General features: G+C 42.9%; 1 protein-coding gene across 1 annotated transcript in view; it reads left to right on the plus strand.

The window, feature by feature from the left end:
- The first annotated feature begins 6 nt into the window (after window positions 1-6).
- LOC149429352 (hexokinase-2-like) overlaps window positions 7-15,108 on the plus strand; it is a 32,713-nt gene continuing 17,611 nt past the window's right edge. The window contains exons 1-4 of the mRNA XM_089666511.1: window positions 7-81; window positions 159-342; window positions 9,750-9,905; window positions 11,581-11,814. Coding sequence (XP_089522637.1) covers window positions 30-81; window positions 159-342; window positions 9,750-9,905; window positions 11,581-11,814 — 626 coding nt within the window. The 5' untranslated portion in view covers window positions 7-29. The remainder of the gene's footprint in view (window positions 82-158; window positions 343-9,749; window positions 9,906-11,580; window positions 11,815-15,108) is intronic.

Raw genomic sequence — 15,108 nt, forward strand, 5'->3', positions numbered from 1 at the left:
TTGCCATTGTCAATGACACAGTTGGAACAATGATGAGTTGTGGCTACAAGGACCACAGCTGTGAAGTTGGATTTATTGTTGGTAAGTAAGAGCTCTTCTTGTGCTGGTCTAGGATTGCAGCAGCTGTTGTAGTACTATGTCGTGCTGTCTATCCATAGGTACTGGTACCAATGTCTGTTACATGGAGGAGATGGGCAACGTGGAAGCTGTGGAAGGCGATGAAGGTACAATGTGTATCAACGTGGAATGGGGAACACTTGGAGATGATGGGACACTAAATGATATTGTAACTGAGTATGATTCACAGATGGATCAAACATCTAGTGAACCTGGAAGACAACGGTAGGTGCTGCAAAGAACTGATTTCATTCTTCCTAATCACCCAAGCTCACCTTCTATCATTTGACACCAACAATTTGAACACCAAATGTAGGTTTGCTATTCTTGCTTGTCACTCTAGAACAGCTGAGTCCTATAAACTGTGTCTGAGTTCAAATGGCGATGGATGGCGACTGAACGGGGCATTTATGGTAGCAAACATTAAGAACCTGTTAATACCCTGACTTCTGTCAGCAAGGGTCTTCAGCTATATTTTGTGTCAACTTCTAGTTCCCCATGGTTCCCTATCATCTGATGTCTATTGGTATATATATTACTTGTGCACAGATGTTTATTTAGCAGCTGTACACCATTTCTAACAGTAAGTTTCTTACAAACTAATGTAGCCTTTGCTCTTGCTCCTTTTTATTACCAAGCAGCAGAAGGAGATGGTCTGTCATGTAGCGCATAAGAAGCTTAGAGGTTTTTGTTGTCCACTTTGTGTACCTGTTGTTGAAGTAGCTGAAATTTATAAGCATACATGCATAAAGTTCGTTTCTAGCTAGATCATCTTCTTCTTTTTTTTTTTTCTTTTTTTTTTGGTCCTAATGTCAGGGCAGTTTACTCCCTCCCACCAGAACTCAATAGTAGGACACTTATCCTATTGTTGCTAAGTTTGTATTGGCAAACTCTTTGTACTCAGATATAACCATACTATTTGAATGGTAGAAGTCACAATGCCATTCTGCCTAGACTGAAATTGTGGGTTCCAGGAAAACCTGAGAGTCTGTGTTGCTACTTGGATGGCTAATGGGGGTAACTCAGTGCTGTCTGATCTACTAGGTTTTGAGAACATGACTATATAGTTGGTGTTTTTCTCTATTCAAGTCTTATGGAAAAGCCACAATGGCAGAAAAGATTAGGGGGCCTAGACTTTTAGAACCACCACAATATAGTTACATAGTCTGGCTGAAAAAAGACAAAAGTCCATCCAGTTCAACCATAGAAGGAAAAAAAAGTTATAATCCTATACCCACAGTTGATCCAGAGGAAGGCAAAAAAACCCAGCAAAGCATGATCCAATTTGCTCCTGCTGGGAAAATAATTCCTTCCTGATCCCCCAGGAGGCAATCTGATATTCTCTGGATCAACTTTACCTATAAATGTTCGTATCCAGTTAAATTCTGTGTATCTAAGAAAGCATCCAGGCCTTTTTTTGAAGCAATCCACTGAGATGGCCAGAACCACATTCCACTATTCCACATTTTCACAGCTCTCACTGTGAGGAAACCTTTCCGTGTTTTGAAGATTACATTTCTTTTCCTCCAGACGTAAAGAGTGCCCCCTTGTCCTCTGTGATGACCTCAGGGTGAATAACTCTACACCGAGTTCACTATATGAACCACTGATGTATTTATACATGTTGATCATATCCCTCCTTAATCTCCTCTTCTCAAGAGAGAATAAATTCAGTTCCACTAATCTTTCCTCATAGCTGATCTTCTCAGTGCCTCAAAGGTTGCTCTTCTCTGTACTTTCCCCAGTTCCCCAATGGTATTTTTGTGAATCTGTGCCTAAAACTGAACTGCATATTTCAGATGAGGTATTACTAATTTGTACAGGGTTAAAAAGATCTCTCTCTCCCTCCTCCCCCCCCTCCCCCTCTCTCTCCCCCTCTCTCTCCCCCTCTCTCTCCCCCTCTCTCTCCCCCTCTCTCTCCCCCTCTCTCTCCCCCCTCTCCTCCCCCTCTCTCTCCCCTCTCTCTCCCCCTCTCTCTCCCCCTCTCTCTCTCTCTCCCCCTCTCTCTCTCTCCCCCCCCCCTCTCTCTCCCCCCCTCTCTCTCTCCCCCCCTCTCTCTCTCCCCCCCTCTCTCTCTCTCCCCCCCTCTCTCTCTCCCCCCCTCTCTCTCTCCCCTCTCTCTCCTCCCCCTCTCCCCCTCTCTCTCTCTCTCTCTCTCCCTCTCCCCCTCTCTCTCCCTCTCCCCCTCTCTCTCCCTCTCCCCCCCTCTCTCTCTCCCCCCCTCTCTCTCTCCCCCCCCTCTCTCTCTCCCCCCCTCTCTCTCTCTCCCCCCCTCTCTCTCTCTCCCCCCCTCTCTCTCTCTCCCCCCCTCTCTCTCTCTCCCCCCCCCCTCTCTCTCTCCCCCCCCTCTCTCTCTCTCCCCCCCCTCTCTCTCTCTCCCCCCCCTCTCTCTCTCTCCCCCCCCTCTCTCCCTCTCTCTCCCCCCTCCCTCTCTCTCCCCTATACCTCTTTTGATACAAGAGGATTTTGTTCACTTTAGAAACAGAAGCTTGGCATTGCATGCATTAAGCTATGCTAAGCTATATCGGTTCAAAACCTGTGGTGAGAATATACAGAGGCTGTTACTTACTGTCTCTACTGAAAATGTTACCTGGCTCTCATGCTGTTCCATTGGCTTTAGTACTTTGAATCACTGACATTGACCATTGAACACAGGGAACTAGTATTTTTAGATGGTGGTCTACAATGGCAGCCCTGTATTTCACTCCTCATAGGTTTCCTTTTTAAAGTAGAGTTGGTGGCCTGAAACTGTGTGACTTCTATAGACTGGTCAAGATTGAAAATGCAGTTCCACAGCCTCTAGTGAATCACAACTTGCAATTTATAAATTAGTTTCAGTGTTGCACTAGTTCTATGTTGATGTAATGTATCTAACACATTTAGCATATCTTAAAAACAAGAGTCATGTAAATTATTCAGTTGAAAACACTTGGAATATTTCATGAACAGCATTCATTTTAGAAGTTTGACAGAGTCGTCGTGTTCAGCCAAATGTCTACTACACAGGGAAAAGTGGAAGGTGCTTTCAGAACTGCAAACTCTGTATCTTCAAATGTAAGAACTAATACACAGCAGAGTCTTTGAACTTCTAAGAGCTAATTATAATCCTCTCTTGTATTTTATACTATTTCTATACTATGTTGATCTCCAATTAGCTGAAGCAAAATGATCTAAGTACTACAGAACTTCACTGCTCGCAAACTTTACCATTATGGAATATCTTCATGTTAACCTCAAAAGGAAATGTAATTGTGTCAGTGGTCACACAGTGCAACAAAGTATTGGACAAAGCGTCTTTTTAAAGATGTAAAGCAAAGGTTCTAAACTAATTTCTTTATATAATTTTAAATAAAGCTTACTTACATTACTAACAGTACATGGAATCCTTGGCTTTTTAGCTACTAATTGAAGGAAACTAATTTAAAAAAACGGTGAGATGAAAACTGGAATAAAATGAGTCTTTTATTTGTCCTAGCAAATATGTACCATTTGTGAATAGGATAATTTGTGGAGTGGGTTCCGACTGTTGGCTGTCATGATGCATTTAGAGTTTTTTTCTTTTTGGAGACTTTTTTTTTTTTTTTTTTTTTTTTTTTTGTATCCTCCTTTAGTGTAGGGATTAAATGTTGATGAGGTGGTGGTTATGGGAAACATAGACAGAGAACGAAATATGGGAGTATAAATTAGACTCCTGTATATTAAAACATCTCTATACAATCCACTGTAAAGGCAACACCTAGGGAATCGTGGCACATTGTTCATCAATGCCTTAAGACAGCTGTTACATTATTAAGCTGCTCAGTCTTCTGTTGGTGAAAAAATTTAAAACTTATGTGGTTATTGTAATTCCCTCCTAAGCTCAAGAGCTGGTAGAGTTAGGTGTTAGCATCCCCCCCCCCCCACAAGGAGAAGGGTATCCTGGGTAAAGATATATTAGAAAGGTTCTCTAGTTTCTATGCGGAGAGTGATTACTGGTTCTCTCTGTGGGTGGACCAGTCCAGCTCAGTATGTAGGCATTTGGCCCTTATGCTGCTAGAGACTTCTTCCCTAAGGGTATGCTAACTGAATAAGGACATTATTTTTTGCAGACTACTTGTTTTCCCCTGCCATGGAGTGCCAGACTCTAGGCAGCCTTTCTGTAATGGATCTTTTTGTCTCTCTCTTAATGCCACATCTCTCTAAATTATGGTGAATTGTTCATAACTTAAGCTGAGTTCCACTATCTTCAAAGAGATGGCTAAATTCTACAAATATTTTTGCTTCTATCGCTTCAATAAACTGCTAAGACATTCCGGATGTGGATTTATACTTCTCTTAACATCTGTGTGGTGATATCTCCTGGAAACTAAATTTGTACCCAAGGGACAAAGCAGGATCTGTTGGTGTAAAACCTGAAACGGGACCGTCAACAGGTATCGGTCAAGCTAGGAAGGGTCACCCTGACAGGTGCTCCCATGGGGGGATGCTGTGCCCTTGGTATACTGTTAGGACAGAATTTCTACCCCTGTTCCAGGCAGGAGTGGGTTAAAGCATGGACATCTTCCCCTGTGATACAACATGCAACAATCCAACATTAAGCTATAGTTGGTTGCTGGTGAATTACAGTTCCCAACCATCTCTCAACTATTTGCCCATTAGTGCTGCCTTCATACTTTATTTGAATGGGTAGCTACTGGATTATGAAGCATGCTTTTGCTGTTACTTATTATAGTGATTAACTATTGGGAATTATTGTCACCACAGTATTTTGTAACTAGTTAAGCACTTTAATGGTGATTGACAGGGAAGTTCCCCATAATCTAGTGGGTGCCCATTCATAGAACTAATAGTGAGTACTGAGCCCTTTTAACTTTCACAAGAGGTTAGGCAACGAGCTGTGGCCTTAACACAGAGGATTTTACACAGGAGGAACTGAGGTCAGCTAAGGTTAAAATGGGTTATTCTGGGACAGTGGAGGTGGCAGTGGGTGTTTCAGTAGGATGAATAACTGGGGATATGGCACAAAGATAATTGAAGTAGGTTATTGGTTGGGAGCTAGGGCTGGTCTTTGTTGCTTGGTAATTTCTGTTGCATATTTAAACCTAAAAACTAAAATGTAATAATGCAGATTACCAGTTCTTAGAAATGGTGGTTGCATTCATTTACAGTCAATTCACAATGTAATGGGGAACAAAGGCAGTCCTGCATGAAGTTCTCTGTTCTGTGTTACCATGGCTCCCAAAGATTCAGTGGAGAAATGTATAGTAGAAATGAATTGGCTGGAGGGGGTGGGGTTGTTAGCAGCATCACAGGGTTAAAGATTAAGTTTTCTCTCTATCTTTTATCCTTCTTTTAGGTAGGACCAAAGACAGTGGAAGTGTAGCTGTTGGTGAGAACACAGGTGGTGTGGCAGGTGTTTCAATTCAAGAGGATGCATGGTTTTGGAACAGTATATGCAGTGTAGTGCTACCCTCTCAAGTGACACTTGATGCTTGTCCCCAGTGGTTGCCCTGACTTTGTAAGCCTCCGGACACCTCTTACACTCTGGGTTCAGACATATTTTAACCATATAGGATAATGTAAGAGACCCAATTCTTTAGTCACACTGCTGGATTAAGCTCGTTCAAGAGAGTAAACCACAGAATGAAGGTTTAGGAGATATGTGCCCAGTTAATGCATAAATACAAAATGCTGAGAAAGTGGAAATAACCATATAGCAACGGTTAACAAACTATACGGTCACAAATGGTTTGTTGTAACTATGTAACTGCAACACCAGCAGCAGGAGGGGGAAGAAAAGGCTTGTTGACTTATCAGCTCCCGCTGGGACACTGGAATCGCAATAGGTAATGCAAAGAATTATGTAAATAAATATAGTGTGTGTATATGTGTGTGAGATATATATATATATATATATATATATATATATATATATATATATATATATTGACCTACAGTTGTGCTCAAAAGTTTACATACCCTGGCAGAAATTGTGAAATTTTGGCATTGATATTGAAAATATGACTGATCATGCCAAAAACTGCTCTTTTATTGAAGGAAGATGATCATATGAAGCCATTTATTATCAAATAGTTGTTTGGCTCCTTCTTAAATCATAATGATAACAGAAATCCCCCAAATGGCCATGATCAAAAGTTTACATATCCTGGAATGTTTGGCCTTGGTTCAGACACACAAGGGGACACACACGGGCTAAAAGGCCAATTAGAGGTTAATGTTCCACATCTGTGGCTTTTTAAATTGCAATTGGTGTCAGTGTATAAACAGTCAATGAGTTTGTTAGCTCTTACATGGAAGCACTGACTAGGCTAGATACTGAGCCATGGGGATCAGAAAAGAGCTGTCAAGTCCTGCATAACAAGGTAATGGAACTTTTATAAAGGTGGAAAAGGACATAAAAAGATGTCCAAAGCCTTGAATATGCCAATCAGTACTGTTCAATCACCTATTAAGAAGTAGAAATTTCGGGGATTTCTTGATACCAAGCCAAGCTCAGGTAGACCAAGAAAGATTGCAGCCATAACAGACAGACAGAAGAATTGTCTGGGATTCAAAGAAAAACCCACAGACAACCTCAAAAGAAAAACCGGCTGCTCTGGAAAAAGATGGTGTGGTTGTTTTTAAGGAGTACAATATGGTGATACTTGAACAAAAATTAGCTGTTTGGTCGAGGTGCCAGAAGCTTTTACTGCACCAATGCCACAAAAAAATCCCAGTTACAATATGCCTGACAACACCTTAACATGCCTAACCAGGCCTTTTTGTGTCATTGATTCAGTAAAGGCTTCTTTCTGGCACCTTGACCATGCAGCACATTTTTGTTGAGTCATCATATTTATTTATTTCAGATACTTATATAGCGCCGTCAATTTATGCAGCGCTTTACACATATATATTGTACATTCACATCAGTCCCTAACCCTCAAGGGGCCTACAATCTAAGGTCCCTAATTCAAATTCATACATACATACTAGGGCCAATTTAGACAGGATCCAATTAACCTACCAGCATGTCTTTGGAGTGTGGGAGGAAACCGGAGTACTGGGAGGAAACCCACGCAGGCACAGGGAGAACATGCAAACTCCTGGCAGGTAGTGCCATGGCTGGGATTCGAACCAACAACCCTAGTACTGCCAGGCAGAAGTGCTAACCATTTAGCCACTGTGCTGCCCATATTGTGCTCCTTCAAAACAACCACACTGTCTTTTTCCAGAATAGCCTGTATTTTTCTTGTGGTTACCTATGGGTTTCCCCTTTGTATCCCGAACAATTCTTCCGGCAGTTGTGGCTGCAATCTTTCTTGGTCTACCTGACCTTGGCTTATCAAGAGATCCCCAAACTTTCCACTTAATAGGTGATTTAACAGTACTGATTGGCATATTCAAGGCTTTGGACATCTTATGTCCTTTTCCATCATTATAAAGCTCCATTACCTTGTTACGCAGGACTTTTGACAGGTTTTTTTTTTTTTTTTTGATCCCCATGGCTCAGTATCTAGCCTAGTCAGTGCTTCTACATAAGAGCTAACAAACTCATTGACTATTTATACATTGACACTAATTGCAATTTAAAAAGCAACAAATGTGGGACATTAACCTCTAATTGGCATTTTAACCCGTGTGTGTCACCTTGTGTGTCTGTACCAAGGCCAAACATTCCAGGGTATGTAAATTTTTGATCATGGCCATTTGGAGGATTTCTGTTATTATGATTTAAAAAGGAGCCAAACAACTATTTGATAATAAATGGCTTCATATGATCATCACCCTTCAATAAAAGAGCATTTTTTGGCATGATCAGTCATATTTTCAATATCAATGTCAAAATTTCACAATTTCTGCCAGGGTATGCAAACTTTTGAGCACAACTGTATGTCTGTCAGATAATACACCACTTCGGCCAGAAAATTGTTGCAATTACAAATGTTTAGGCATTCTCATGTTTATTTCTTTTGTTTGTATTGGTATGACACACAAAAGTGGACAAACAATAAGCCAAATCTGACACATTCCACACACAACCCCAAAAATGGACTGGAAAAAATAATTGCCACTCTCAATTTAATATTTTGGTAGCACATTCCTTGGAAAAAATAACTGAAATCAATTGCTTCCTGTAACCATCAATGAGTTTCTTGCACCTCTGTACTGGAATTTTGGACCACTCTTCTTTCACCAACTACTCCAGGCCTCTCAGATTGGAAGAGTTTCTTTTTCCAACTGCTGTTTTGAGATTTCTCCACAGGTGCTCTATGGGATTGAGATCTGGACTCATTGCTGGCCAGTTCAGTACTCTCCAGCGCTTTGTCTTAAACCATTTCTGGGTGCTTTTTGACATGTACTTTGGGCCATTGTTCTGCTGTAAGACCCATGGAGACCCAACTTTCTCACACTGGGCCTTACATTGTACCTTAGAATTCTGTGATAGTCTTCAGATTTCATAATGTAATGCATACGGTCAAGATAATCCAATGCTTGAAGCAGCAAAGCAACCCCAAACTGTGGCCCAGGGGCCAGATGTGGCCCTTTTGCTTGTCTTTAACTGGCCCTTGGGTCACTATTCCACCAACTGACACAAATGATGGGACACCATCAATAGCACTATTCCTCCCATTGATGCCCTCAATAGGGTCTTCTTCCTCCCATTAAAACCAATGATGGAACATTGTTTATGCCCACTGATGCAGTGGCATTTTCTACTCCTACTGGCCACAATCCCCCCACTCCAAAGCCTGAAAGACAGAAAACTGGCTCTTTTGCTAAGAAAATGTGGAGTACCTCTGCTATAAAGGACAGGCTTCAACTGGAACGTAAATTGTCAGATTTCTATACTTGCCCTATCCAGCCATTTTGATGATAGTTAAAAAAAAAAAAATGTACACCTCCGATCAAACATCCATTCTAGCAGCTGTGGACCTTCTATGAACTGCTGTAAATTTGCTTATGGATGATCATCCACCCATATAGGTTTATAAATCAGATTAGTGCAGGTGCAGCACTGTGCCGGCTAGCTCAGAGAAAAGCAGAATCAACAACGTGGTAGATCTATAGCTGCTGGAATGAAATATCAGATCTGAGGTATACCCAGATGTGGTATAGTGTTTTGGGGCCCTAATAAAAAAATAAAATCCATTTGCATTGTTATGCATGGTTAAAATGTTCACATTGGCAACTACATTATTGGTTTTATGGGTAATGTGCTCATAATGTCAGGTCAGCACTTGATTTTTTTTTTCTTTTGTGATGGGCACAGATAACTGTACTTAAGATTAGCAATTGTGTACCAGGCAGGTGAGTGGATATAATTAATGCATTTGTGGATATGGAGTCTCATACTTGAATTATGCTATAAACCACAACAGAAAAGGAGTATATTTTAAACAGGCGGGTTATTTCCTGTTCTTTGGGTGCAAAACTCGGTGAGGTGCTCCCACTCATTCCTTCCTTCCTTCCCTTCTAAACAATGGAAAATGCAAACGTACCTTGATCAGGATCTGATCTGGACAGAGGATGTTGATAATATGCCTCTGAGTTGCAGCACTTTATGTATGTGAATGCAAGTTATCTTACAAATGTATTCTAAACTGCTGATGTTGATTTAATGAGCCTTCATTCCTATTGTTTCCTCACAGCTTTGACAAAATGATTAGTGGAATGTATATGGGAGAAATTGTGCGTCATGTGCTTGTCAAACTGACCAGTCAGGGATTACTCTTTGGTGGTGTGTCAACACAGCAGCTTCTTAAAAAAGGAACCTTTGGAACTAAGGATGTGTCGGACATTGAGAAGTGAGTGATGTTTGCATCAATGTTTTAAGTTCAAAAAATTGCATTTTTTTTAATATTTAAGGGTGTTAAATCAATTTGAAAGGTTAGTATTACAAATATTGCACTGGATTATTACTAACAGTGTCTCTTAATCCTTTCATATACCTATATTGGGTTGAATATTCAATAAATGGAATCTGTACAGCACAGGATAGGCACCCAATGCAATACCCCTATCCTTTAGCATTGCACAGTACATGTTCTACTGGTCCTAACCTGGATCGACATTTTGCAACAATACATTTATGCCATAATTATATTTCTATTGATGGTTTATGGGGGGTTTTAAAGGGAAAACTTTTTTTTTTTAATCATTGTGCCAACTCTAAGCACAGGCAATACTGTACATAATGATAAATGTTGCCCAGCATATGCTGCAAAGCATTTTTGTCACTGCCAATGTGGTGCTCCTACATGGAAGTCTGGAAAATATATTCACTTGGTGGTTATGGAACTATTTTTTTCCAGACGTTGATGACCGTTCTGCATAGCTCAACAAAACTAGCAGTATTTATACACAGCAACAAATCACCCTATAGTATCCCAGAAAAGTTATCCACCTCCACCCTTGAAGGCTAATTAAACGAAAATATAAAACTTTTCCCTTAAACAAATAAATAACAATCAAACAATAAAATAAAATAAAACCAACATAAAACCATAAAAATGTCCAAAATATCAAAATATCCAAAATTCAAAAAATACAAAAAATAATCCCCACAGGATTATTTCTTACTTCTGAAAAAGTCATAGGAAGTGACGAAACGCGTGACTTCAGACGTATCGACGTTGACCGGAAGTGCGATCGCGGCCATCTTGGAAGTGGGAACATGTGGCCAATGTTTCCCTGAATCTGTCCACATTTGTATCCCTGTGAGGAGGAGCTGTTTTCACCCAGATTTTATGTGAGTTACCAATAAAGGAGGATATTTTATATACTATCTGTGACTGTGGATGTTCTTGAGGATAATGGAAGAAAAACCCTAGCATTGGATAAAATCGGTATGAGGAGATGATTAACCCAGAGTGGTGTTTTGCCCTGATGTTTCTTATATAGGGTAATTACCCATCAGCATATGAGTTGGAGAGTGTTGTTTTGGGTTTAGGGGATCACTGATGTATACAGGGTGTGGTGATACACACTTGCAGTGATAATTGGGAGCTGTTTTTTACACATTGTGCTTTTGACACTTTTTTATGTGAGAGTGTTTCACTTATATCTATATTCACTATAGAATATTTGCATGTGTATAGATACTCCTCTATAGAGTATACACATTTATAAAGATTTTTGCATGCTGCACAGTGAGTGGCACGTGTGTTGTATTATTTAAAAGGTATGACACTATGTCAAGTTTTTTCTTTTTGAGGTGTACTGTCATCAGGATTTGCGGGTATTGAGAAGGAGTTTTTGATGAAAGAAGAAAGAAAATTATCATTTACACCTGTGGGGATTATTTTTTGTATTTTTTGGATATTTTGATATTTTGGACATTTTTATGGTTTTATGTTTTTTATGTTGGTTTTATTTTATTGTCTATTTGATTTGTTATTTATTTGTTTAAGGGAAAAGTTTTATATTTTCATTTAAAACTAGCAGCATGTATGTGAAATATTTGTGCTTTCTCCCTTCTAGTGACAATTTTCCTTTTGAGAAAACTAAAAGTGTTTTGGCTGCCTTGGGTCTAAAGCCAAGTGAACAGGACTGTGTCCAGGTAAAGTGTGTGTGCAGTGCGGTGTCTTTGAGGTCTGCCAGGCTGTGTGCTGCTGGACTTTCTGCAGTTGCCAGCCGCATAAAGAACAATCGCCAGCACTATCTGGGTAGAGTCACAGTGGGCGTCGATGGATCTGTCTACAAAACAAACCCCAAGTAAGAAGGCTTTAACTTTCGCTCTGTAAACATTTTATAGCAGTATAAATGTTTGAGTTCTAAGTTATGGATAAAGTCTGTTGGATTTGTTCAACCTCCTAACTTTTTACTTCGCCTAACAGCTTTGGTCGTAATGTTTTTAGATTTTGTGTTGGGCATTGTGATAGAAAATGGCTTGGTGACTACATTGCCCAGCATAAATCAGGGTAGATGTCATGGTGAGGGAACAAGACCTGTTGTCAGGGACCCCAGTGGTTGCCGCGATCGAGTGCGGGTCTGCGCATGCGCAGTGTGCCCGGCCACACAAGCCTGGCACCAATCAGGGCGCCCTATTTAAAACCGGATTAGGCTGCAGTGAATTGCCGTATGGTCTTACCTGTTTCCTGAGTTCCTGATTAGTAGATTGTCTTGTTGCCGACCCTGCCTGATCCTGATTTGCTGTCTGTCTCCTGCTCTGATCCCTGGCTTGTCTGACCATTCTCCTGCTTAACCCTGCACGTTCTGATCTCCTGCTACCGAACCCGGCTTGTGACCTGTTTATCCCTCTGCCTGCTGACTTTGTACTACGCCGCCACCACTGTTACCGACCTGGCCTGCCCGACGCTGCTCTTGCTACCTCCTCACATCAGACTCTCACCTGCTATACACCTGCTACCACAGCTGGGTGAACCCAGGGGCTGCGACCTGGTCTCGGCCTGCTCCAAGTCCATCCCCACCATCGGGCCCTGGTGAACAAGCAGGTCGGAGTTTAGATTCCGTGCCTTGGGGGAGTCCAGTCTGTGGAGTGCTAGAGGCTACCGCGGTAGGATCCCTGACACGTGGTTTCCTGTCCAGGTCCTTCTCCCGCACCCCCCCCACAAATCTTCCAGAAACAGAGAAATATTTGATTCCTTTGGCAAGTTTGGCTGGTGTGACCCCTTTATCCTACTTTTTAAAGATAGGATTTTGCTGTTTTGCTTCTCCTTGGAAGCTGTTCTTCACCCTAGAAACAAAAAAAGAAAGTCATCAGCTACAAATGCTGCTATATAATTTAAGAATGACAGTAGTGGTGTATTTTTGGTTTTGTGCTGCCCTAGGCAAGACTAAAATCTGTCACCTCCCCGTCTAAATTTGCCCCACCCCTTCTTATTTAAAACCCACCCCTTCATCTGTAAACTCCACCTCTTCCTGTTAAAGCTCCATCTCTTCTCTGTACATTAAAAGCGGATAACGAGTGCATATATTTGGCCCCATCATTGGTGTCAGTGGGAGGAGTAGTGTCCCGTCATTGGTGTCATTGACACCAATGATGGGGCACTATTCCTCCCACACTGACACCAATGATGCTTGCATTGCTGACCCCTCATCCAGGCCCGGATCCCTCCTTCTTCCTTCCACAGCCAGCATACCTGCAGCAGCATCCTCTGCTCTCCCCAGATCCTGGCCGCACGGCACAGACATTTATTGACCAGCTGTCTTCCTTGTCCGGCCACTCTCCTCCTCTTCACTGGCTCCGACTGCTCCCTCACACCGATCAACTTCCTCATGCTGCCGCTCGGCTCCTCCTCTTTGCCGGTGTGCTTTTCATGGTCTACATATCCAGCGGCCAATCACCGGTGAGGAGGCGGAGCTTGCAGAGGGAGGGACAGACTGCCATAGGACCCCCAGTGATCCCGGGGGTGTGGCCAGATAAGAGAGGAATGGGTTGGCACGTCACCCAGGAGAAGGAAAATTCCCGGCCACATCATGGTATCTGTGATCCATCATCCCCCCGGGAAATGAGTGAGACTCTCGACACCCTCTCTACCCTTCCCCCAGCAGTGAATTCGTGGATCGAAACGAAGTGGGACATATGTAAGTGTCAGCAACCGACTGGCGGTAACCCACTGGCCAGAATTCCCCAGGGCGCGGAGTCTAAGCCTCAGTCTGCTGGTTCACCAGAGCCCCTGATGGTGGGGATGGACTTGAAGCAGCCGGAGACCAGGTCGCGACCCCTGAGGAATACCAGCTGTGGTAGAGGCGGACGCCAATGGCGTAGAGCAGGTGAGAGCCAGACGTGAAGATGTATGCGAGGTCAGACGGGCCGGGTCAGTACAGCGGAGCAGACAGTGCAGAGCAGCAGGCAGAAGAATAACGGGTCACAAGCCGGGTTCAGTAATGGGAGATCAGGCAATCAGGAACAGGCAAAGAATAGTCAGGACGTAGCCAGGGGTCAGAGCAGGAGAAGACAGCAGGATCAGGACAGGCTTGGGTCGGCAACAAGGTATCAGGAACACAGGATTAACCAGGAACACAGGAACAGGGCAAGACCAGAAGGCGATTTGGAGATGCACAGGGCAGGTTTAAATAGGCCGCCCTGTGCTCTCATTGGTGCGGCCGCGATCGCTAGTGCGCATGCGCGGCCGCCGCCGCGATCGCCTAGGATTCAGTGCTCGCTGGATCGGACGAGTCGGCGCTCTGCGCATGCGCGCACCGCCGAGACGCCGGGATCCCTGACAGTAAGCTACATAACAGCCCCTGTCCTAAGTGTCACTTCTGTGGGAAAAGTGCCGCCCTAGGCAAACGCCTTGTTTGCTTTGCGACAAATAAGCCCTGGCATGTACCTGTCCAGTAAACCAGCATGGTCCTCAACGGAGCCGGCTCTTCAGGTCCCTGGCACCACATGTTTACTTTGGGAAGCCAGCTGTGACTGCTTGCAGCTTCCCACTGTGCATGTTCAAGCCATGCTGCGCTTTGCGAATAGTCCTTGAGGCTTCTGGGACCTGTGATGTGTCCCACAAGGCTGCGGGAGAAGGGGAGTCATACTTAGTCTCCCACACCCCACTCGCCCTCCAAAAAAGTGGTAAAACTTAGAGAAGGAGGGGGGGGGAGCAAACAAGCGGAACTTCCCCCTTTTAGGCGACATTCTGCTTTAAATTTGTGCAATATGATGCTAGCCAGTTAAAGGCTAAGTTCACCTGTCTGAACATGTTACACCCGTATTTAGGGTGCCACGTGCTCAGCATGCACTCCCTTTCCCTCCAGTTTGCACCTCTTACCTCTTCAGAAGAAAGTTTGTAAGTAACAATGATGCTTCTTTGTATCTGTGCATCATGCTTATAAATGGTGTTTTAAAAACTTTGTTTTTGAGAGCCAGCTATTTGCTAATAATTGCCAGTAAAAAATACAATAGGAGCACATACAGGGAGTGGGTGCTATGTACACCCTGCATACTTTTTAAATTATTATTTTTTTGCGCGGGGGGGGGGGGGGCGCAATACATATTGTGTCTGCAACTGCACTCTGCAGTATGATGGTCTAGTTACTTGCTGCTTT

The sequence above is a fragment of the Staurois parvus genome, unplaced genomic scaffold, assembly GCF_062004578.1.
Source record: "Staurois parvus isolate SC_StPar_1 unplaced genomic scaffold, SC_StPar_1.0 ptg002748l, whole genome shotgun sequence".
Classification (NCBI taxonomy): Eukaryota; Metazoa; Chordata; class Amphibia; order Anura; family Ranidae; genus Staurois; species Staurois parvus.